A 26,380-nucleotide genomic window follows, 5' to 3' on the forward strand; every position below is an offset into this window, starting at 1 on the left:
GTAACACAGGGGACATAGGAACACAAGACAATCATTTCTTCAAGACACAATAAGCTTCTACACTGAGCTAGGAGGCTCGGTAATAACACCGAAGATGTGATACAGGCTAAGGGCACGGCCCCTTCTCTCAAAGGCCTTTCCATCAGAATAAGAGAGAGAGAGAGAGAGAGAGAGAGAGAGAGAGAGAGAGAGAGAGATAAAAGCATAACGGGTAAATAACATCAGCTACCATGATTTGAGACAGCCACTGTACCACTGTGTCCAGTGTTAACAACCATGTAAGTTAAACACTGCCAGGTTACAGATGGGGAAATCGAGGCTCAAAGAGGCCAAAGGACAGAGGTCGAAGTGGGAGAGACAGGTCTCAAACCCGGGCCCGCTGGGCTCCAAACCCCATGCTCTGTGCGCTCACATCCTTCTATGGCTTTGTTCTGTCCTACACAGGGTGGGGAGCTACAGCCAGTCCTGTGGCCACACGCAGACACAGACAGATGGGGGAGGTGGGGGCACACATATCTATGACTGTCACCTCCAGGGTTAGAGGAAGGCAAATGGGTGGGATGGGGTAATATACAAATGCTTTATTTCTTTTATGTTAAAAACAAACAAGGGGAGGCCGGGCCGATGGCTCAGGTGGTTGGAGCTCCGTGCTCCTAACTCCGAAGACTGCTGGTTCGATTCCCACATGGGCCAGTGGGCTCTCAACCAAGGTTGCCAATTCAACTGCTCGAGTCCCGCAAGGGATGGTGGGCTCTGCCCCCTGCAACTAAGATTGAACATGGCACCTTGAGCTGAGCTGCCTCCCGGATGGCTCAGTTGGTTGGAGCGCAGGCTCTCAACCACAAGGTTGCCGGATCGACTCCCGCAAGGGGTGGTGGGCTGCGCCCCCTACAACTAGCAGCAGCAACTGGACCTAGAGCTGAGCTGCACCCTCCACAACTAAGACTGAGAGGACAACAACTTGAAACTGAACTAAGATTGAAAGGACAACAACTTGACTTGGAAAAAAGTCCTGGAAGTACACACTGTTCCCCAATAAAGTCCTGTTCCCCTGCTCCAATAAAATCTTAAACACACACACAAACCAAAAAAAAAAAAAAAAAAAAAAGGAAAGAAAGAAAGAAAGAAAAACAAGGTTTAAAACCCACATAGAACTCATGGTGTGTTGTTAGATAAAAATATTTTTAAATGCTCATTAAAATTGTTCATTGCAAAAAATGTCAGTATTTGTTCATTCCGGTTGGTAGATACATACCTACACGGCTGTTTCACCTGTACAGTTCCATATTTTAAAAAATTTTCCTAAAGAATATTTTGAAAGAAGAAGGAAAGAAACCAGAAGGAAATAAATATCCTCCAAGAATCTGAATATAAAATCAGGAAAACCATGCTACCCACTTAGCCACACACACGAGCTTGACTTTGCAACCACACATTCAGTCCGCGTGGAGAAAATTCAGCTATTTACACAGTGGCTTTCATCGGGGGACCTCTGAGCACTTCACAAACACAAATTAATTGCACCTCCTATCACTTTCTAAAAGACAGAGAGGTGTTTTATAGATTGTTAGGTGGAGTCTGGGGAAAATGAGGTGTCTTGTCTGACATCACACCATGAGTTACGGACTGAATTGGGACTAGAGATTTAGAAACTCGACAAGCAGCCCTGTGGCCTAACCACAGCTGTGATGGCATGCCTGATAAAGGTGAAACCTAGAGCGTCAGCCGCCCCCACTTTGTTCCTGATATGCTTTCATGTACCATGCCTTTAAGAAGCAGCCCTTACAGAGAGGTCAGCCTCCCTTTCTGCACATTAAGCTTCATCTGAAAATATCTTTCCACACATAAATAGAGATCTTTTTTCAGGGACAACCCAAACCACATCCTCTGGCTTTGATTGTACACATCCAGCCAGGCTTTTTTAAGCACTGGGCCTACAGAGAAATGAAACAGCTCTCCCTTGCCTGTCCCCTTTCCCCTTCTCTCAGCAGACAGGACCTGGTTGGGCAGGGAAATCTGTCAGCATCAGGGCTCTACCTCCCGGGGAGGCCTAGTCCCTACAGAACCAGTACGGAGACAGACCACTGGCTCCAGAATCCCCTGCAGGGCAGCGGTAAACTTCTCTGGTTGCCAACCCTGGACCCTATTTCCTCTGACACTTCCTCTTACCTTCCCACCTGAGCCCCACAGCACCAAGGGGAGAGGTTCTGAGCTTCATCACCTCACACCTCAGGTCTCAGCCTCTAACTGTCCTCTGTGGCTGCTGGCCTCTGATCGTGATTGTTCCGAAAGACAAATCTGACCATGTCGGGCCCCCACCGAAACTCTCTGCCACCCCACTGGCTGAGGATGAAGTCCACTCTCCTTTGCACAGGCCATGTGACCACCTCCAGCCTCTCCTCCTTCTGCTCCCCCTTCCCAGAAGCAGAGCCTCCCCCCCCCCCAATGGGGCAATTCCTCATGGAACATCCATAGAATTCGGAGTCAGTCCAGAGTTCAACCATCAAGTGTAAGTAGGGCTGAGGAGAACGGCGGGCAAGCAGCAAAGCCTGGAAAGTTCCAACTACAGGGAGCCATGAGAAGCAGACTTAGAAAAGCAAGGCCTGAAGCCCAGAAGCTAGCGGCTGGATTTGCTTTCTCTGTGCTCCCTGCGGCCAAAGGCGGGAAAGCATTCAGGAGACACTGCCACCTCCTCAGGTCCCCTTTCCCACACGGAGCGGCCGGGCCTTCCCTGGGTTTGCCACCGGAAGACACTGGCACAGTCCATTGACGCTCTGAGGCTGCCCCGCAGGCTGAGGCACCACAATGACTCCAGCACTCAGGGTGGCACAGTAGCGCCCAGAGCCTGAGTTTTGGGTGCGTCTTGCGGCCAAGAGGGAGCCATGGAGGATTTCTCCTGGGAAGTAACGCGATCAGATGGGGTTTGTGGGAAGACCACTCTGGCTGCTGTTTGGGGACAGGAAGTCAACTTGGGAGACGATGACAAGAGTCCGGGTGAAGATGACAAGAGCCTGAACGGTGGCTGGGAGCACGGGTCGGGGAGCAGGGGCTGCGTGCAGTCGTGCGCTGGGTCTCCGGTGAGGGTGGTGATTCGTGAGGTGGAGGGAAGTGTGGAGCCAGAAAAGACAGGGGACAAAGAGAGGGATATTCAGCCCATCAGCCAGCAGTGACTGGCTGTTAGTTACGTGACGTCTGCCCAGGAGAAGACAGGATGGGCTACTCTGCTCTTTCAGTATCTGACACATTTTATCTCCTGGTTTTGCTCAAATGCCTAGTTCTACCACTAAACTGCAAGTTACTTTATAATAAAAATCTTTCTTTACTTATCTTTGCACTCCCAGGGTCTAACATTGTACTTCACATGTAATAAATGTTTAATAGATAAAGTCAATAAGGTCTCACTGGCTAGAAAACAGGATTATATGTAAAATTAGTGGGAGAAGCTGTAAGGTAGAGTTAAGCCATGTTTTAAAGGATGTTGAATTAAGGGTACACAGTTATTTGTATATTTGATGCTGTAAGTAATAGGGAGTCACTGACGTTGTATAAGAGGGAGAGTAATCTGATCAGAGCTATGCTTAGGAGAACTAGACCAGCAACGATGTGTGTAATGGGTTAGAGCAGGGAGGGGCAGTCACACAGCCATAGCAATATTACATCAGAGAGTTCCTGCAGACGGTCACTAATGGCCCATGGCCCCATTCTACAGAGGGCAAGTTAAGTCACTCACCATTAAATTGAAAATCACATCTCAGGAATTCCAATTAAGACAGACATAAATACAGTATAAGATCCAACTGGTTTGTTCAAATATTTCTGTCTTTGCTGGGAGAACCTGCTCCTTCAAATGCCAAAAGCATTTACAACTCTCCCAAGTCTGAGCCTTTGCCATGTTGTAAATTAGAAGAGGCCCACATCTGGGTTTAATGACCATTGTCTAAAAAGAAACCTATCTGGAGAATTGGAAAGGAAGGAAATCTTGTGTTTAGGGGGAATATGTTTTATCTCAAACCACCTAGCTTCCATTTTATAAAACTCTCCATTGCCAATCGAATGTCAGGCCCGGATTCTCACAATGCTTACATGTAATAGAAAATAGGGACCTAAACTGGAAGTGCCTCTTATTTGTTACTCTGGTGTGGCAGATGGCCCTCTCCTGCTATGCAGGGAAATGGACTTTGCTTTCAGAGGGAAAAGCCTATAAAATACTGATGCGTTGTCCAGGATCTGCAGAAATGATTAACCCCTTGCGTACACTCACCAAACGTGTACAGCAGGTCATTGGAGAACGTTGTTTTGTCCAACGTCGTGTGGCTGTAACATTGATAAGATGCCCGAGGAACTTAACTCTTGTTTATAGCAACAGGCTAACATTGGTTTCAGTATACATCATTTTGCCTGAAGTTGCAGAACTTACTTATCAACCACTTTAAGAAGGGACTTACTGCGTATGGAATATAAACAGCATTGCTGAGCAGAGACTAGGCCTTCATCTTCATATAGCAGCCACAGTGCACTGCACGTGGTGAATATCTCTAAATGTGAACGTATGTACAACCAGTTTAATGAGAAGTCTCAATTCTTAAGGCATAAATATAGATTGGTCTCTTGCACTGGTGAGCCTGTGAGGTTTCTGTAGTTCAGTAAGAATCCAACCAGGAAACCAGATGCCAGGTACCCATTTCTTGCAGACACCCTTGATAATAGAGCAGGGTCGGAGGTGAGTTTGGGCGTTAAAATGTGTTCTATTCAAAGTCTTTTGGTTTAACTAAAGGTCCTAATTGACAAATCAGGCTGCAGTATCTAACATCATAGGGATACACGTAGGAGACAAAGGTCAAATATATATGTATATGTAACACACACTTACATAGAATTTATTATATGCCAGGTGCCTTGTCATCACTTTTAAATTATTAATTTATTTAATTTAATGCTAATAACAAACCCAGGTACTATTATTATCCTCGTTTACAAATGAGAAACTAAAGCACAGAGAATATATTCAACCTGCCCAGGGTCACCCAATCTCTCTGGGCCCAAATTCTTGTGTCTTAATAGCAACACCTGGCCTCGTATACACTTCTTTTCTGGGTTGCTACAACTCTCTACTTGATTAATTCTGTCTGGAGTGATAAACATTTGATTTGTGTTGTGAATTGGTGCATCCCTTGCTTTAGGGATGAGTACTTCTCACATAGATATTGAACTGTTGAGAATTAAAATGTGACCATTTTCTCCCTAGTCCATTGCTAGGCACAGTCTGATTGCTTAATACGTGTAAAATTCCAGTACAGAAAAGGGTCTAATGCAAAAACAACGAATTCCATTTCCCAAGGGTGACTGCTAAAAATGGCAGCTTATGGCTCCCCTTCTGATCTCACATTGTTACCCAATAAGGGCTAAATCGGGTTTAACTTCAGGGAAGGCCTTGGAAGTAGGGACAGGCAATCTCCACTGTCATTCATCCTTCCTCAGTGCAAACGCCCCACTGAGTAGCGCTCACTGCAGCCTGGTCTGCCCTGCGGCAGAGGCCATGACTGCCAGCAGATCCTTTGTGACTTCCCCGGAGCAGGGTGTTACAGAGCAGAGCCCTCGTGCCTGGCAGAGCAGAGCCCAAGCCTGAAGGGGACGGAGCAAAGACAGTAAAGACGGAACGTGTTAGCTTCAGATCTCTGCCTGAAGTGTCTTCCATTCCACTGTTCTTGCACAAAGAGCAGTGACTGTGTGTGGAAAGAGTGCATGTGTGTGCAATGAATGGGAACGTGAGCCCCTCCTGGTGACTCACACCAGCCGTGCTGAGTGTTTGGTGGTGTTTAACATCCAGCTGCCTTTGTCACAAAGGAATTTCATGCCCATTGCCTAGTCCTGAAAAATGCATTCCCAAAAGATCAAAGAGTTCCAAGTTCTGTGGACTCATACTCCTTAAAATAAAGACAATGTGTTGGCCACCGTGAGGTATTATAGAAATGTATGCTTGAACCCTATGTCATTTTACTAATGTCACCCCAATAAATAAAAAAGAAAGAGGAGGACGAGGGGGAGGAGGAGGGGGAGAAGGAGAAGAAAGAGGAGGAAGAGGAGGCGCAGGAGGAGGGGGAGGAAGGGAAGGAGGACAGGAAGGAGGAGGAGGAAGAGGAGGATAAAAATGCCCATGGCTCTTGGGCACCAAAATCACCCCAACTGGGGGCAGGAGAGGGTGTACTTGCAAAAGTGGCAAACAAGATTAAGCCTTTCAGTCAATCATTTCAAAAGAAATAACCAAGGTTTTAGCGCAATAGGTCACAGGGACCAAAGTACTACTTTCAGTTAAAGCTTTGGTCTGTTCAAAGTACCTTGCACCTCTAGATTTTTTGTAATCAAATGACAGTTTACCAATTTTGTTGAAACTAAGCGTTTTACTGGTGTCAGTATAACCAATAAATAAAATTGGTTTTACTTTATGTCAAAGACAATGACTGAAAGGCACAAACAATATAAATAACATGAAACAAGACCATAGAGTCAAACAGACCTGAGTTTGATTCCCAACCCTGGAAAGCTGTGTAATCTTGGTTAAGTTACTCAATGTCTTTGAACACTTGTTTTCTCATTGGTAAAATGGGGATAATTATACTTGTTCTACGGATTTGTTGCTCTTGTGAAAGTTAAATGGGATAACATGCAAAAGTGCCCAGTACCGTGCCACATACATTTTAGATGTTTCTCTTCCCTGTAATAATACAGTAAAACAGTAAGACATTACTGTGAAGTAGCATCATTTTGCAAATTTACAGATGAGTCAACCAAAATGGGGCAGGGGGGGAAATGGATTCAAGATATTTGTTGGGTACCCAACGCATGCATACCACAGTGCATGGTATGGTGAGAAAAGAAAAGACATAGCCTGATTTTAAAGAGCTTACACTAAAATAGGGAGGCAAAATGTTCATATTAGACACTGAACAGCATGAAAGTCATAATGAACCCTTACTGAGAACTTACAACGTGCTAAAGCATCGTGCTGACCACTTCAGGAATAGGCTCTCATCTGATCCTCTTACCAAGACAATGAAGTAGTTACTCTTATTCCCCATTTTTCCAGATGAGGAAACTGAGGCCTAGTGAGGTTCCGTTACTTATCCAAGGCCACAGAGCTCATGTATGGGCTTTGAACTCAAGCAATCCGAATCTACAAATACTGGCATTTACAGGACTAGTTACAACTGTGTCTTGGGAGAACTCAGAGGAAGATGAAAGTGGAATTAGATTAGTGACACAAGACTTCTTGGAGAACTGAGTTGGGCACTAAAGGAATAACAGGTTTTGGACTTGCAGAGGAGAGAAGAGAGGAAGCAGAGTGAGGAAAAGGAAGGAGCCTCCTGCTGAAGGTGAGAAAACCATGGAAAGAAAGGGGGAACTTTCAAGGGAGATCCAAGATGGCAGAGTAGATAAACACTGGGCCTGCTTCCTTCCATGAACACATTAAAATTACAACTAAGTTATAGAACAATCAACCTGGAGAACCATCCGAAGTCTGGCTAAACAGAAGTTTTATGACTAAGGATATAAAGAAGAAGCCACATCGAGACTGATAGGAAGGGCAGAGACACAGAAGTGGCTAAGCTCAAACCTCCATATGGCGGTTGAGAACAGGGAGGGATATCTTGGCTGTGGAGGTTCCCCACAGAGAGGCAAGGGACCCCAGCACCACACCAGTCTCCCCAGCCCAGAGTACTGGTGCCGGGAAGAGGAGTCCCAACAACATCTGACTGTGAAAAACAATGGGGATTCGACTGTCTGGGTGGGACAGAAGGCTGCAGGAAACCCAGACTCCTCTTAAAGGGCCCACGCACAGACTCTCTGGCTCACATGCACTCACCTTGGGCTCCGGTGAGGGACAGTAACTCAGGGGGTGTTGGAGACATACTGGGGTACAGACTGAGGTGTATGGCTTGGAGCAAAGGCTGGAGGACAGTTGCCATTTTCCATATAGGATCCTCCTCTGTGCAGCTGGTAGGCAGATGCCATCTTTACTGTGTTGAACCCATCCCCACAGGCCAAATCTGAATCTGATTGGCCTGATGAGATCTGCTGCTCCACATGCTGACTCCCTGAGACCCCACCCCACCCAACTCACTGAACACCAGAAGCACTTTCTCCCAGAGCAGCCAGCCCCACCTGCATTGCACTCTTTCCTGGAGAACTATCAGAGTCCATGGACCCCGGCAGGTAGCAACTGGCCTTGGTGTGCTCTGAGACTTTTGTTGAGTAGCTCCAGGCTCAGCACTGACACCAACCCAGAGTCTACATTAACTTGGTGAACACAATTCTTCCCACTCTAATGACGTGCTGAGACCCCTCCTCACCCAACGCATGTACCACACAAGGCTTTATCAGTGGCTGAACTTTAAGGGAGCTGGCAGGTGGCAGCAGGCGTGGCAGTTTGCAGAGCTACTCCAGGACCAGTACTGGTGGCAGATGTCCTCAGTTCACAGTGTGGATTAGCATAGGCAGCAAAAAAGTGCAGATCACTTTGTAGCTCCTACCAGGTAGTCCCTGGCCAGTCACAGGCAGTGGGTCACCTGGGCCTGCACCAGAGCCCCTTGGAAGGGGCCCCAGAACCAACATACTTGAAGGTTGGCTTCAGACCACAGCAGAACACTGTCCAATTAGCCCACAAGCAGCACACCCCAAAGGTAGTCTTAACAGGCACCAGAGCTCACTGGGGTGAACCCCATTCAGTGCAGTAAGCCCTCTGCACAGCAGCCTGTAACCTGTGGATGTGGCCAAACCCCACAGGCAATCAGCCTGAGGGTCAATCCCACCTACTGATGTGCCAATAGCAATCAAGGCTCAACTATAACAGGAGGGCACATACAACCTGCACAAGGGACACTCCTGGATCACCTGGTGCAGGTGACCAGGGAGACTGTGCCAGGGCCCCACAGGGCACGTACTACATAAAGCCACCCAGCCAAGACTGGGAAACATGGCAGATCTACCTAATACATAAAAACAAACACAGAGAGGCAGCCAAAATGAAGAAACAAAGAAAAGAAATACATCCCAAATGAAAGAACATAAGAAAACTCCAGAAAAATAACTAAATAAAATAGAGGCAAGCAACCTACCAAATACAGAGTCCAAAACAATGGTTATAAGGATGTTCAAGGAACTTAGTGAGAACTTCAACAAAGAGATAGCAAGCATCAAAAAGGATACAGAAACTATATATTTAAAAAAAAAAAAAACAGCCAGAAGTGAAGAATACAATAACTAAAATGAAGAATGCACTAACTAGAAGGAATCACCAGCAGACTAGATGAAGCAGAGGATCAAATCAGTGATTTGGAAGACAAGGTAGCAGAAAACACCCAATCAGAACAGAAAAAAGAAAAAAGAATCCAAAAAAATGAGGCTAGTTTAAGGGGCCTCTGGGACAACATCAAGCATAACAACATTTGCATCATAGGGGTACCAGAAGGAGAAGAGAGAAAGCAAGGGATTGAGAACCTATTTGAAGAAATAATGACTGAAAACTTTCCTAACCTGACCAGGGAAATAGTCACATAAGTCCAGGAAGTGCAGAGAATCCCAAGAAGATGAACCCAAACAGGCCCACACCAAGACACGTTATAATTAGAATGACAAAAGTTAAAGACAAAGAGAGAATCCTAAAAGCAGCAAGAGAAAGGCAACTAGTAACTTATAAGGGAGCTCCCATAAGATTGTCAGAGATTTCTCAACAGAAACTTTGCAGGCCAGAAGGGATTGGCACAAGATATTCAACGTGATTAAAAGCAAGGATCTATAACCAAGATTACTCTGCCCAGCGAAGCTATCATTTAGAATCAAAGGACAGATAAAGAGCTTCCCAGACAAGAAAAAGCTAAAGGAGTTCATCATCACCAAAGCAGCATTATAAGGAATCTTAGAAGGACTTCTTTAAAATGGAAAAAAAAAGGACCGGCCCGGTGGCTCAGGCGGTTGGAGCTCCGTGCTCCTAACGCCGAAGGCTGCCAGTTTGATTCCCACATGGGCCAGTGGCTCTCAACCACAAGGTTGCCAGTTCGACTCCACGACTCCTGCAAGGGATGCCACAAGGGATGGTGGGCTCTGCCCCCTGCCACTAAGATTGAACACAGCACCTTGAGCTGAGCTGCCGCTGAGCTCCCAGATGGCTCAGTTGCTTGGAATGCGTCCTCTCAACCACAAGGTTGCCAGTTTGACTCCCGCAAGGGATGGTGAGCTGTGCCCTCTGCAACAAACAACGGCAACTGGACCTGGAGCTGAGCTGCGCCCTCCACAACTAAGATTGAAAGGACAACAACTTGACTTGGAAAAAGACCTGGAAGCACACAGTGTTCCCCAATAAGGTCCTGTTCCCCTACCCCAATAAAAATCTTTTAAAAATAATAATAAAATAAATAAATAAATAAAATGGGGAAAATATATCAAAATTATAAACAATAAAATAGCAATAGCTACATATCTATCAACAATTACTTTCAATGTAAATGGATTAAATGCTCCACTCAAAAGACATGAGAGAGCTGAGTGGATAAGAAAACAAAACCATTACATATGCTGCTTACAAGAAGAGATTCACTTCAGATTGAAAGACATACACAAATGGAAAGTAATGGGATGGAAAAAGATGTTTCATAAAAACGGAAATAAAAAAAACAACAACCGAAAAATCTGGGGCAGCAATACTAATACCAGGCAAAATAGACTTTAAAACAAAGACTAAACAAGAGACAAGAAGGACCCAGTAAGTATTTATCTGAAGAAACCCAAACGCCACTTTGAGGGCACATGTGCATCCATATGTTCATTGCAGCATTGTTTACAATGGCCAAGATGTGGAGGCAGCCTGGGTGTCCGTTAGTGGATGAATGGATAAAGAGGAGGTGGTACATATACAATGGAATATTGTTCGGCCATGGAAGGAAATGGGTTCTTGCCTTCTGCAGCCACATGGATGGACCTGGAGGGTATTGTGCTGAGTGGAGTGTAAGACAGATGCAATGTGATTTTGCTTATATGTGGAATCTAAAGAACAAAATAAACAAATGAAACAAAAAAATGGGGGGAACTTTCTTAGGGGGAAAGGAAACCAGAGAGGGAATCCTTTACAAACTGCTGCTTAGAACCTAGAATTTCAACTGGGCTGTATAAGAGTAACGTCCCACATTTTTAAAGAACTCACCATAGTTTACAAAATGCTTACACAAAATCTTCCCACCCAATGATGACAAGAGGCTACATTTATTGAGCAACTTGTCATAACCAAGTACTAAACTTGGCTCATTCCAGCCTCAACATGACCCTATGAGGCAGGCTCTAGTATTGCCCCTCCTAGAGGAGAAAACAGAGGCCAAGGTCAGCAAACATGTGGCAACAGTAGGGTCTGAACCCAGATCTAACTTTGAAAGGCATCATCCAACCATACCATCCTCAAAACAACCTACTGAAATTGTAGCAACTATGTCAGATGTCAGAGGGGTAGTGGATTGGGGGAGAGGGGTTATTCACAATGGAATGTCTAACTATTACATTGTTTTGTACACCTGAAACAAAACAAAACAAAAAACAAACAAAAAAAACTATTGAGTAAGCAGGCCAAGTATTAGTAGCGTTTTTCAGATGAAGAAACTGAGTCTCAAAGAGAGCAAGGAACTTGAGCAAATTCACTCCACTGATAACCAAAGCAGGTTTTGTGACACCTACTCCTCAACTTGCTCCCCCCACCCCCACGCCCACCCAACGAGGACAGACTGCCCAGCACCCTCCTTCCTTCCTGTGAGGGGGTGTAAAATGGGACTCCTCTTAAAGAAGGGAACGCCTGTTTGCCTTCCCAGGACTGAGGGGATCTCTCGGGGCTCCCCGAGCCCCACCCTCCTGGAGCTGGTTGCTGTGACGGCAGCGCAGCCGCGTGTTTGTGCCTGCTGGGCTGGGCCTGTTATTTCACAGTAGTTGGCACTCTCGCCCAGGCCTCTGCCAGAGGGCTGGGTTGGTTTTCCTGTCTATCTCCTCTGCAACAGCTGTGTTTTCAATAGGGAGAGTCTCCTGCTTGCCTCTCCTCATGGGAGGACCCACTCCAACTCCCCTTATTAAATACTGGGCTCCCGTGTGTGGCTGATCAGGGTTGTGTGAGGGTAAGATTAAAAGGGGGGGGGCAGCCCTGTGCGGTAGATGGGGACCGAGTGCTGAGCTGGGGCTCTCAACTGGACACCCTCCCCACACAGGCCTCCCTGAGGTGGCAGCCTGTGCCCCCAGGCTAAGCAGCTCAGCACCAGGAGACCCCTTGGGGTTCTGGGGCGGGACAAGCTTCCCACTGCGGGGGGAGGAGGGCCATGGGCTTTGTCAGTGTGAAGCCTGAGACGCTTCGACAAAGCAAATGAAAAGGAGGAGAGAGACAGAGACAAAGGGAGGAAGGAAAAAACAGGAAGAAAGACAGAAAGGAATTAAGGGCCGAAGACCAACACAGGAGAAAGAGAGCCAGTCCTGGCTTTCCAACAAGTATGAGGCCCGTGTCTCAGACCCTGCTTAACGTTAATTTCACTTATACAAAATGAAATTTTATACAAAATTGAGTACATCATGGACTAAACCGCATACTGACTTTTAATATAAAAGACCATCTTCTTTCATATCCTTCTCCCAAGAGGGTGCTGACTTCATCCTTGCAGGAGTCTCCCAGGTTTCCTGCACCTGGAATCTCTCTGGGAAGAGCTCTGCGCCTTACAATAGACACTTGCTCCTCCCCCCCTTCTAAGGTGGGCTCCCAGTGCTTCCCACCTTCCTCTCCCGTCACCCCCACCGTTCCCCTCCCTTCACCTCAGCCCTGTCATTCACACACTTCCCACCCATCTCACCCTTCCCTCCACCTCTTCTGCCTCTCTGGCTCTGTTCCTCACCATTCACATGGTTTTTCAATCCAGCCCTTCCTCTCAGTGGTTAGAGAGGGGATAAACGCTTTCCTTTATGTTTGCCAGTGTTTAAATGGCTTCTGAAAACACCCAGTGCTAAAGACTATGAAAAAGGGAGACAGTCCTTTTCAGCTGATTGTTTATGAAGAAGTTAGCAGGGAATCTAGGCAGGGTGCTCAGAAATGACCAAGCCCATTCACCTGGCTCACGTCCCCCCTCCTCTAACTCTTCCTAGTGGAATAGCAACCCACCTCCCCACCAGGTTGTCTAGACCCAGAGAAAGGCTTGCCCCTCCGCCCTCCCACGCCAGGAGTCTCTGGCAGCAGGCAAAGTGGGGTTAAGCTATGGGCGAGCAAGCCTCCAGAAAAAGGCTTCGACTCCCGTGGCACTGCCGGGCCTCTCAGTAGGCCTGGGCTTTTTGGGGCTTTCTGGGGATTTCTGGGGCTTCTGGCCTGAAGGATGAGTCCTCCCTCCACGACGTCCACGTGCAGTTTCTACAGGGAGAGACCCTTTGCTGACCAGCTGCATCCTCACAGGTCAATTCTGGCCACAAGCTCAGACCACACATGTTATCTTAGCAGATGTTTGCTTGGGCCTCTCATTTCCATTTCATCCGGTAAAATGGCTTGATTTCCCCAGTTTCTGAGGACCCCAGGGAGACGAGGGCCTCAGTCTCTGGATGCCATACTCAGCAGCACTCCTGAGTTCTGCCCACAAGTGGTTTCCAGAAAGGAACCATCCTGAACAAGGCCCAGAGGCTCTTCCCCTCGTCTGCCCTCCCCAACATTCCTCAACACTAATGTCTCGGGATCCTCCAGCCCGTTCGCCCCTCTTCCAATCAGTCACCTCTCACAGGGACTCACCTTCCAGAAAAGTATCTCTTTGCAGACAAATGTCAGCAGAAAACATGTTAATGCTTAAAAACATGAACTGGAGCAGAAAAACATCTACGTTCAAGTCTCTAAACCACTGTCTGCTGACACGTGACCATGGGCAACTTGTCTACACCTCTCACTCTCCACCCAGGGTCCTCATCTGTGACCCGTGTCTACCTCGAGTGCTGTTGCCAAGACCAAGTAAGATGAAATCAAATGATGTGAGAAGAGTTCTTAACAAAGTGCCTGTCCCGCAGTAAGCTCTCAATAATATTATTACCCATGACCAGTTATTCAACACCCTTAAGCTCCTACAATGAACAAAGTATGAATCTCCCTATCTTAAGAGACTTTCTATTGAATGGAGGAATTATATAAATAAACAAAATTGGATATAATGCTGTAAAATAATTATATATCATACACACACAGAGGGTGACAAAGAAATGTATAGACATTTTAAGAAAGGAAAAAACTGTATTAAAATTGTAATACTCAATATATACTGATAACAAAAGATGAATACAAGTCACGTTTGACTTCTGCAATTACAAGAGGTGCTCAAAATGGTTACCATCAGCATAATTTTAATACTGTTTTTTCCTTTCTTAAAATATGTATACATTTTTTTGGCACCCTCTGTACACATTGACCTTTGCCCCTACTAATGTTTGGTCTTTGACCCCGGTTTCCTGGTTCCTGACACAGAGCCCTTAAAAACCTTGTGAGTTCCTGAGTGAGAAGAGCTTCTGACACAGAACTCCTAAATCCCTTGGAATTTCCTGGGTGATAGGTGTGTCTTTTGTTCTAATGCATGACTCTTAGTGGGTTCCTGGATGGGGGCTGGTCACCAGAAAGGCTGAGCCACAATTAGAAGCTTAGAACTTTCAGCCCCAGCCCCAGTCCCTGGAGAGAGAAGAGGGGCTGGAAATTGAATTAACAACTGATCATGCCTCTGCGAAGAAACTGCCATAGAAATCCCTAAAGAATGAGGTTTGGAGAGCTTCCAGGTTGGTGAACACATCCAGGTACCAGGAGGCTGGTGCACCCCAACTCCACAGGGACAAAAGCTCCTGGGCTCAGAACCATTCTGGACCTCGTCCTGTGTACCCCTTCACCTGGCTGTTCATCTGTCTCCTTTATTATATCCTTTATAATAAACCCGTTAAGTATGTGTTTCTGTAGATTCTGTGAGCCATTCTAACAAATTATTGAACCCAAGGAGGGGGTCGTGGGAACCCCATTTTATAGTCAGTTGGTGAGAAGTACAAGTGACAATCTGGGACTTGCAATTGGTATCTCAGTCTGTGGGACTGAGCCCTTAACTTGTGCAACCTGATGCTAACTCCAGGTAATGTCAGAACTGCCCTGAACTGTAAGACACCCAGCTGATGTTAGAGAATTGGTCCCCGTGTGTTGGGGGGAGCAGGGGGGCGGGATCTGGTGGCAGAAGTATTGTGAGTGTGAGAGTAAGGGAAAACACACCACTTTTTTCTAGACAGATGCAACGTAGAATTAATAAATGCAGTTACACGTGAGATGGGAGCATGGCGGACTCTGGGGAACAGAAGAGAAGGAGTCATCTTACCAGGAGAAGGGAAGAGACATCGCAGTAGAGGTAGCACTTGGGGCCTGCGATCAGTGGAAGCAGGTGGTCCATTCCGGGAAGCAGCAGCAGGAAAGGCATGGAAATGTGAGGGTGCAGGGTGTGTGGAGTGAACAAGGGCTGGATGCTCCCTTAGGTTCCAGCCCTTCTTCCTCCTTCTTTCTTCCTCCTTCCTCCTTCCTCCTCCCCAACAGCCTCAATGTCCATTTAGGTATCAACCCAGTTCTGGGTAAACTGTTGATGGAAGGGGGAATGTCGCAGCAGGCAATGAGTCAGCACATCCCATTGGCCACAGGGATTGGCGCAGGGGCCGACATATGACAGAAACAAGTCTAATCAGATTGAAGATGGATTAGGAGCGCTGGGGCAAAGACATTCTCTCTTTCTTTAGAGACTTGAACAAAGAAGCCCAAAGTCTAAGAGTTGCTAGCAACCATCTTGGGACCATGAGAATCAGACAGAAAGAAACTGGATCCTTGGGGAAATTATTGAGCTGCTGGATCAAGCCTTGCCTGAAGCTCATGCTGATAATGAACTTTTTTTGAGCCAAATTAAAAAAACGTTATTTCTATAATAAGTGAATAAACCACTGTATTGTATAAGCTATTTTGAGATAAGTTTTTCTGTTTCTTGATGTTCAAGAAATGACCTGAAATCAAGCATAGCAGGAATTGTGGGTACGTGGAGGGTTATAATAGACATTGAAACTAGAAAGAATTAGAGAGGTAAATCATGAGAGGCTTTCCTTGCACCATGCTAAGGTGTTGGACTTTATGTAGGCAGTGGGGAGACCCACTGAAAATTGTTGAGGAAGGGAGTGGTGTGATAGAATGTGTTTTAGGAAATTAACTCTGATGGCAGGATGAATGACAGAATGGAGGGAAGAGAGATTAGAAGAAGAAAAATGTGAGTAGTAATGAGCCTGGGAAAAAGGCGTTTTATCAACTGCCCCCAAGGTCACAATGCTGGAAGTGGGGAGGGGCAGGCAGCAAAGATGCTGGTATGGCAGCCCCTCTCTTATCACTGCCAAAGGCCTTGCCTTGGAGCAGAAGAATCTGGCGAATCCAAATCGTAATATTGCAATACCTCAGAGGGCTACCCAGTTGTCCCAGAAGTCTCAAAAAAACAGGAAAACTATTTATTTTAAAAGCTAAAAGTTAATTTTAATTTACTTATATTTTTTAAACCATACTTTTAAAGGCTGCGGAAAGAATGCACCCGCAAAGTGTCTCCACCTCCAAAAGTTTGTAAATCACCCATGTAAATCATAATGCTCTCGCTCCCCTCCCTGGGAGCAGCGGTCACAGCGGGTTGCCAGGTCCCAGGGCAGCCGCCAGTGCGCCTTCTGGAGCCTGTGGGCAGTGAGGGGCCTCCAGAGCTGAGCTTGCTCTGCCCTTGCCATCCACGAGAAAATACAAATCTCTCCTGGCGCAATGCAAGAACCCTCATTTTCTCTTATTGCACCGGAGGAAGTGCTCCGTCCCCTCTGCCCTTACGCCACCCCCACCCCCCTCTAGCGCTGCCTGAGGCTGATAACCAGGGCACAGGGTTCCACCCCCTGCCCCTCCCCCCCACCCCACCCTGTCCCGGCCTCGCAGGCGCCTCCCCTGTGCTGTACCAGTGGTTGATAACCTGGCAGTTCCCCTTCTGACTTTTCCCGTCTCTCCCACAGGCAGACTGCCACCTGCATTCCAAACCAACTGTTTGATTTACATAATTCCAATCGCTTCCATGGACCGCTTCCTGTTTTTGTAAACTCCTGTACAATTTCTTCATTTCATGAGAAGCAAGAACCTGGGTTGGCCATCACCCTGTCCCACCCTGGACCCTCTGCCTCAAAGGCGACAGGGAAGCATCTATCTGATGGTTTCCCTTCTTGTTTTAGAAACAGAAGCTTAAAAACCACCCAGTGATTTCCAATCTAGAGAGTTTCATGCAAGCTTTTGACTTCACTGGTTACTGGCTTCCTGTGAGCAGAAAGAAGTTTCAGGCTGAGTCAGAGGAGACAGCCAGGCCCAGCAGTGATTCATTGGTGTTGCTAATGACACCCTTGCCACCACCACCAACCACTGTCTACACTTCTTCTGCTGGGGCCTCCATGTGAGCCTAACCCTGGGAGAGCAAGAAACTGAGGCCGTTCCCCTGGTTTTCTCTTCCAGATGGTGCAGCAGGAGCAGCAGTGAGCACAGGCCAGGTGAGGCTGCCCTTGAGCTAAGGAGACCAGCCGGGCCCTGAATCGGGTGGTTTCAGGGATGCCCAGGAAGACCTCGCTGCTTCCAAATAACTTCCCCCCTCCCTTTCCACAGGGCCTGCGGACTCCTCCCTCGGAGCTTCCGTGTTTTTCCTGAAAGACACAGAAAGCGCTTCAACAGGCCACATACGTCCTCATGGGACTCATGGGATGAACGCTGGAAAACACCAATCGCTGGACAGAAATACATGGAAGAGGCAGAAGCGATAACCCAAAGACCACCAGGCCAGACAAGAGAGGCAGGGAAGAGACACCAATGTCAACTACTTCTCAGTTTTCCCCAGGACCAGACTGGGCTGCAGGGTCAGCAACGGGCAAATCCCTCACCCCTGCACCATGACTTGAGTGTGGGCATTTCTCCTGATTCCAGGGTTCTCTTGAGGGGCCTCAACAATAGGAGCCCACACAAGAGCTGCCTTATAAATGCATGGGTGAAACAAGGGGGTTCCAAACCGTGCCGTAACCAGCACAACGAGAAAAGTTTATAGTCTTCATACAGCTTCTCCTGATTCTAGAGACGGAGAGTGAAGACAACTCCACGAGTAAATGTGATTCCTCTTTTCTGACTCAGCGTATCATACTACATCGCGGTATAATTAATTAATTCCTAGATTAATTCCTAGAATCAAGATATTCACAAAACATCAAATTCACCAGTTTCCAGTATCAATGTGGGTTTCAGTGGACTCACCGTGTTGTGTGGTCACCACGAGCACCTAATTCCATGTGCCAGTAGCACTGAAATGGGCAGATGGGAAAGTCCTCCCCGCAGCGCCCCTGCCCTCAGCTGAATGGGCCAGTCAGATCCCCTCCCAGGTGGATGGTAGAGGGCAGACGCCAGAAGACACGCGAGAGGAGGCCGCCAGCAGAAGCCTGAGGAAGCCCAAGTTCTGAGGTCCCGAGAAGGGAAGGGAGTTGCTCGGTAGTGGTTGTGTTGGCGCAGATCAGTGATCAACTAACGCCCACAGCTGGGAGGACAAGGGGCTGAGTGGCTGGAATCCCACGAGATCTCGAATAATTTTTCACTTCCTGGACCATGTTCCACTCCACACGACGAGAGCATATCCTCCTGCTTAGTTGGTACCTCTCTCCCCATGGGTATCTCATAAACGTCTTATCCTTAACCAAATGCAAACTGAAATTCTCCCCTTTTCTCCTCTGGGTCGGCTCCCTTCTCCCTCCCCCTCTATCCAGCCCTCCAAACTACTCACTGGCCTTCTTCCATTTTCTTTAACTCGCTCTGCCCCTCCTGCGCCAGAGAATTCGCGAATGCTGGGCCCTCCCCTGGGAATGCTGCTCCCCTTACCACTTCCCTGAGCCCCTCTTCTCCCCTCAAACGCTGAGCCCCTCTTCTCCCCTCAAACGCCCTTCACGTAAGATGCCCACTCCTCCAGGGATCTCAGCTCAATCGCACTGCCTGGAGGAGGACCCGCTGGAGCAGAAATGCCTCTTCTGTGCTCTCCTGGCGGCACCAGGCACAGCTTCCATGCAACACCTCCCAGCGCTGTCACAGCGCACAGCTGGTGTGATCACTTCATTAACGTCTACATCCAGGTGGACTCAAACTCCCCAGGGCAGCGAGCCCTCTATTCTGTCTCACCTTTGCATCGCCAGCACCTAGCACAGAGCCTGCCACCTAGCAGGACAATACATATTTGATGAACAAATGAATTCAATATTGTTTTGTTTTGTTTAGGGATTGATCAATTGAGGTATAATTGACATATAACACTTTATTAGTTTCAGGTGTACAACGTAATGATTCGGTATTTGTATATATTGCAAAGTGATCGCCATAACAAATCTAGTTAACGTCTGTCACCACATATAATTACCAAAAAACATTTTTTTCCTTGTCGTGATTAGGACACAATCCCTAAGAGCTCTCGAGGAGAAAGTGGCTGTAAAAAGAGCCTCTAAAGAACCACTGGAGTTAAATTATAGAAACCAGTATTTACTAACACCAAGATGGTTACCACATTGTTTCAGCCTCAGCCACAAACAAAGGTTTGGCCAGAATGTGAATTCAAAAATAGGGATTGTCAGGCAATGGACTTGATAAACCAGTTGCTACTTTTGGTCTATTCTATCATCCTCCCCTTCCTGCTTTCAAAATGTAGGCTGAAGGAGGATCCAAGTGCGTGACATTGACTATTGTCAGACACATATTCTCTCAGCCTGCAGGTCTGAGAGCATTGGAAGGACACAGGGATAAAGTGGGAGGCTCGGTCGGCATGCTAAGGAGACGGAAATGGAATTAGTTCACTCTCATCACTTGGATGAGGCAGCATTTCAAGCGGCCCGGTGATTTTTTAAAATTCTGTATGAAAATGATATGAGATCTAATTTTTCTAATTTTTTTTAGTCAATTTTATCAATAAGGGAAGTGAAATACCAATATGGCTAATAAAATATTCAGAAATTCTATTACCACCGCTTTTGATGAAACATCTGTAATAAGACATATTTAGAAATCAATCCTGATGGCTTCTGAAGGACTGAAAGACATTATTACTGATTTTGCCGTTAATTGGAAGAACCACATCTGATTCTACGTTGTCCTTTCTCATCAGATCAATACATTCAAGATTCCTAGCTGTTAAGATGCTGCAGTACTGCAGCTAATTTACATAGTGTTTTGGTTCTATGCAATAACAAGCACGGAGTAGGGTTCATGAAGGAACTCTGACTAGTGTGGAGTGGAGAGGAGGTTATGGCGGCTCCTCCAAGTGTGCCCGAGAAAGGAATTGAGTCTTCTCCCTCCCCACTCTCCTCACCTTCAACCTCCACACACAGCGTTAGTCCCACCCTTGTTACTGGGCACCCAAGAGGGAATGGGATCTACCTGGATTATCTCCAATACATAAGAAAAGCAAATCATCTCCCAATTTACAATATTTTTATTATAACGGAAACAAATCACTTGTGATACACCTTGCAACTCATCTGGGCACCTGGTTGAGAAACTAAATACGGAGTTGATTGCTTTCCTGGAAAAAAAAGATTCACTGGTTTCCAGCCCATGTGTCCACATTACCACTCCCTGCTAACCAAAGGGATATAATCTGACTTCCTTTCTTCCTCTTTGTGGTTCTATATCACTTAACACAATAGCTGTGTTCCTGAAAACCTGTGTGCATTCTGTTTTTTGGAAACAGTACCAGATTTAAAAAGCACTAAGGGAGCTTCCTATTTAAAGGAATTCCACACTCAGCAAATATCAAAACTATGGCTACAAAGTCAGTGGCAACAATGAGAAATGCTTATGACTCACTGTCAAGAGGAAAAAGTCATAATCAAAATTCTGTGTACACTCCAGTTAAAATCTTTAAATAACAGATATACATGCGAGAAAATTTTGGAAGAGAATTCATCAAAAACGATCATAGTTCCATTAGGGAGTTGGAATATGGGCTGGTTTTCATTCTACTTTCCAAACTTTCTGGAATGATGTTTTTAAGACTAAACATGTAAATTAAAAGAATTCTGAGATATATCTTATTTAAAAAGTCGAACAATTATTCAATGGTGCTATCAGTCTGGATCTTTCCATGATGAACTTCGTTTAAATTGGGCAAATCTGTGTTCGAAAGGTTTTAAAAACCATTAAAATAAAATTTAAATGTAATAATTAGAACAACCCTAAAGTCAATCAAAATTAAGATGTAAAGAAGAAAAATACTGAGAAGCTAGAAAAGGACTCCTCTGCTCTGAAGACAATTCCTGAAGCAGTTTTCGTGCACAGGACAGGCTACGACAGGAACCTCTCTCACCTTTGTGCTTTGTTCTGTACTGGGAACCATCCCTCTTCTCTCCGCCCCTGCCTAGTTGTTTACTTTTCATTATTTTTGCTAACAACAATCATACCCTTTCCTTGAGCCCTTGGGGCAGACTGAAACTACATTCAGAGAAGCCTCCAGTTCTCTCTACCCAAAATACATATATAAATGCATGTGTGCGTGCACGCGCGCGCGCACACACACGCTAACCTTTCACCTTTGAGAGCCCCAGGTAGGTTTCCCTGACCTTTTGATTTACTAAGGATAACTTTAAAGGCCAAAAAAGGGCTTTTATACTTCCTTATGCTCTGCAAATAGCAAATTCTAGCGTATCTGTTACACAAATCAGTCACCTACCCAACAACCTCTTCCATTACCCACCATATCACATTTATATACAAAGATTCACCAAATAACTTTCAACCAATTGATCCCTTTAAAAAAAGAAGAAGAAGAAGAAGAAGAAGAAGAAGAAGAAGAAGAAGAAGAAGAAGAAGAAGAAGAAGAAGAAGAAGAAGAAGAAGAAGAAGAAGAAGAAAGATTTCATTTCCAGGCTTAAAATACCCTTGTCGACTGGTGAAAAAACACACTTAATGGGATGAATTAAAGACTCTGGCGGTCAAGGCCCTCATTCACCAGGGAAATCACCGACTAAGTCCTTACAAGTTAATTAGCTAGCTCACTCTCCTCCCTTCTGGTATTGTTGGACATTACAATGAAATGGCCAAGGTCGTTCAGTGTTGCCATCAACAAACGGCATCTGCTTTTCCCTTACACTTGCCTAAAGGCTTCTGCTAAAAACTCAAAAAAAAAAAAAAAAAAAAAAAAAAAATCAAAACTTTTGGAAGTAACCTCAAAAAGTGACGCAATAAACACGGTAGCAGGTACTCTTCGCTACCGGTATCACAGCGACTACGCTCATGGAAGCAGACTTCCCAGTCCGAATTGACGTCATTTCCACCAACACCTGTCCGGTCTGTATCAAAGGACTTGGTTGGGATTTCCAGAACTCCTAGCGCAAAACCAAAAGACTTCATGGACATAGACGGCTTAGCCCAAGGTCGGCAAAATACAAGTTCATTTCCTGAGAGGATGTGAACTGATTTAACTGTGGCTAATCTTCTACTTTGCGCAGGTATATGAGGAAATATCCTTTTCTTTCTCCTTTACCTCTAACCATCAGTTTGACAGGACATATTTATATAACCTGGAATAAAACATTCTTTAAGTGGTATGTTATTCCAACATCCGTCTTAGAATTCAGGGGGAAAAAGACTTGTGAGAATTTTTAGTATGTATTTTGAACTAGGAAACTGAAAGAAAAATTTAAAAATAGGGATTCTTTAGAATATATTAACAGACTTTATCTACAAACTACCCAAGACAATGGTAACAATGGTTAAGTATTATTCACAATGTTTAACTAAGTTCCTCTAGTTTTCATGATCATGTAGTTATTGACTTAGGCTCAATAAAAATCGTCCTCTTTCCCGTAAGATGAAACTGGATAAAAATTTGCCACAATAGGCAAGACACAAACCATTAGGTACGACAAGCTACTAGAATCAAGGAAGGACTATGCTTTATACGTTAAAGGGAAATGCCTACAAACAATGTGTGGTGAGTGTTGAACAACCAGCTCTGCAAAGGAAAAAGCAGCACTGCTTTGTGGCATTTGCCAATTTCTGTGGTGTAAATACTCCCGGCATAGCCAGTTTCAACACGACATCACTGAACATGGAGTTGGGAAGAGACACGCAAAATAGCACCCCATTCAATAGTATTTCCACCACAAAGATATAATAGATATAAATAACCTCAGGGGCATACCTAAAAATAAAACGTCATACAATAATTAGGAAGTGATGGGTTTTGAGTATTTATTACCACTAATTTAAATATAATTTATCTAATTGTAAGTTATAAAGTTTAATGTCTACTAATGGCTGTGTTTAACAAGCAGCTTACAAAGTTCCTGCAAATTTAACAATCAGCTCTTATTGACCAGTATGAGCCAGTTCCAGCATACCACTCCCAGATAATTGCCCTGGAACTATTCTATGGCTAACAGAATATCACCTTTTCAGGTAATAAAGAATTTCCTAGCAGGTCAGGAAATTGGCAAACTTGAGAGCCTCCAAGAAAGGTTATACTTACAGGCTATTGCAGGCAGATCTCATAGGAGCAAACTGGATGGTCCTCGTTCCTTATCTCAGCAGCTGAAAAGGCAATAAAATATTTCTGATACATAAAAGTAAATTACAACTGCAGAGGATTTACAAGTTAACTCTTAAACCAAAACGGCTCTGGTTACATTAATATGTAACAAAGATGTCTTTGTATATTAACATCTGTTATACTCTATGTAAATAAAACCAGTTAAATAAAACAAAATACTAAATGAGTTACACTGAATCAGAAAATCTCCAGGCAATTTATGAGGTCAAATCTGCATGTTAGAGTGGGACTTGACAACCAGGAGACATTGTGAAAACACGACACCCTGCTAAGCTGCCGTCCTGGGATGTACCTCCCACCTGAACAGTGGTGATGCTGGGGTTGTGATCACTTTGAACACAGATTTAACAAACAAACAAACAAACACCCCAGGATCATTCTGTTTAATTCTAGTGCCCCAAATATGAAAACCTTGAGCCTTTCCTGTAGGTTACTGACTCCCTAACAAAAACGTCTCTGTACCTAATATTTGCAGTGTTGATGTCTGAAGATATGACTCTATGTTTATAACTATTAAAATCATGCAAGAAAATTACTGCTTTTCTTCATAAACAGATTGATGGTAAACTCAGAGATTTGATAATTTTTTTCCTTTAAATACCTGTTGCATTTTTTATTCAATAAGCCTATCTTTCTAACGCCTAGACTCCCTTGCAAACCTCTCTATAAGTTTTTTCTTTTCTAAGTGTTTTTTTCTCTGAGTTTTTCTTTGACAGTCATTTGCTTATTTGTCCCTATTTTTTGGCCCGACATACCTATCTAGTTTCTGTTCCTGTCATGGCCACGTGGACCTTCTCGCAGGTAACAGTGATAAACTCTGGGCAACATCTAAAAATAACTCTGGAGACATGGGAGAGCAACCAAAAAATGGTAGATACTGGTAAAGGGTCAACATTTGAGTGAAAGAAAAAGCACTGGGTGAATTTCCCATTTTTTATGGCGTTTATCCTGAGGGAAGGCTTCAAATTGCACTATGCAAGGCAGCTAAAAGTCAGAAAGAAAACCCAAAGTCTTACTGGCTTGAAAAATCAGAGGACAGAGTTTGAAGGAAACACACCTACTCAGAAGCAAAGGGGGAAACCCTACAAAGTAGACAGCCAGAAAGAAGGAGGTCCAAATGGTGTGTATAAATTCTGCCCAAATCTATGGCTGATGCCAGAACCACATACTTGTGAAGCAGACGAGAAGCGGTCCAACTAAGATGAAAAGAACTGAGCAGAAATTTGAGCTACCATTCACAGCAGGGAAGACAAAGTTTACAGTTTGAATTCAGCCAAGTTCACTGCCTACTATTAAAAAAAAAAAAATACTCTTCAGGGAAACATAGCTGAATTGAAAATCTTTACAACATATCATTTGCAATGTCCAGGATAGAGTTCAAAATTATTGAACGAAACAGGAATACATCATCTATACTTGAGAAAAAAAATCAAATTAATGAAGATCAACCCTGAAATGATTGATATATTGGAATTAGCAGACAGGGTTATAAAACAATTATTTTAACTAAGCTCAAATCATAAATGAAACTATGCTTGTAATTAATGAAAAAACAGAAACTATTAGCAGGTAACTAGAAATTACGAAAAAGAACTAAATAGAAATTCTAGAACTGAAAAATATATATCTGAAATGTTAAAAATCACAGAATGAAGATGACAGAAGAAACAGTCAGTGAACTTGTAGACTGATTAATAGATTAATTATCTAACCTGAAGAGCAGAGAAAAAAACACTGAAAAATTAAAAAACCTCAAGAACCCGTGAGACATCATCAAAAGATTTAACATGTGTACAATTGGAGTTCCAAAAGGAGAAGAGAATAAAATGAAGCAGACAAAATATTTATGGCAATAATGGCCAAACATTTCTCCAAATTGCTATGTCCCTCTCTAGACTGCAAGCACAATGAAAGCAAACAATTCCGAGCCAGTGATAACTTTTCTTTAGTACAGTCTACACAGCAACTAACAATGTTAGGCTGCATAGTAGATTCTCAAATAATACATAGTTATACATTCAGCATCCACAATAATTATTTACTGAGTGCCTACTGTGTGTAAAGTGCAATGAAAGGTGCTAGAGACAGAAAGATGTTTTAGAGACAGCCACTGTGCTTCAGGAAGACACGAGAATTTGACAAAAATAAGAGGAAGAAGCTCCACTGTTTCTTTTTGAGGAAGGAATGGGTTTCCAGTGGCCTCTGTTTTTCATCCTTTGCAAGGCAATTCATCATGATTTGATTGTACTTGCTTACAACAATCCCTGCTAACAGGAGAATGTAACATTGTGAACGCAGAAGGAGAAGGGATCTCATAGCAGCAGGCCATGGTTACAGGTATGTCTTTTTTAAAGCCCTTTCAAACAGTCCTTTTCTCCCCTAACTTTGCTCATTTAGGACAAAAGGGGAGCCTTTTCTATACAATTTTCACTCTTTTGGTTTGAAGTTGCCTTTAGCTTTTAGGCAGATTAGATACATGCTGATGATTAACCATGACACATTTTGATACTTCAGTAAAATATGGGGGGAAACAGCTGAAAAGGACCATTTCTCCACTTTGGGAAGAATACACACAGGTGTGCATACCTCTCCGAAACCTAGAGAATATAAGGTCAAAAAGATCATGTGTGTGTGTGTGTGTGAGAGAGAGAGAGAGAGAGAGAGAGAGAGAGAGAGAGAGAGAGACAGACAGAAAGACAGAGACACAGAGACAT

The 26,380-nt window shown here is 44.7% G+C and overlaps 1 protein-coding gene across 1 annotated transcript in view; it reads right to left on the reverse strand.

The window, feature by feature from the left end:
- The window catches only part of CNIH3 (cornichon family AMPA receptor auxiliary protein 3), a 167,078-nt gene that overhangs the window by 134,120 nt on the left and 6,578 nt on the right, over positions 1–26,380 (reverse strand). Inside the window, exon 2 of the mRNA XM_074316949.2 lies at positions 23,586–23,647. Coding sequence (XP_074173050.2) covers positions 23,586–23,608 — 23 coding nt within the window. The 5' untranslated portion in view covers positions 23,609–23,647. The remainder of the gene's footprint in view (positions 1–23,585; positions 23,648–26,380) is intronic.

This window comes from Rhinolophus sinicus, chromosome 6, assembly GCF_057876585.1.
Source record: "Rhinolophus sinicus isolate RSI-liver-muscle chromosome 6, RSI-T2T, whole genome shotgun sequence".
NCBI lineage: Eukaryota > Metazoa > Chordata > Mammalia > Chiroptera > Rhinolophidae > Rhinolophus > Rhinolophus sinicus.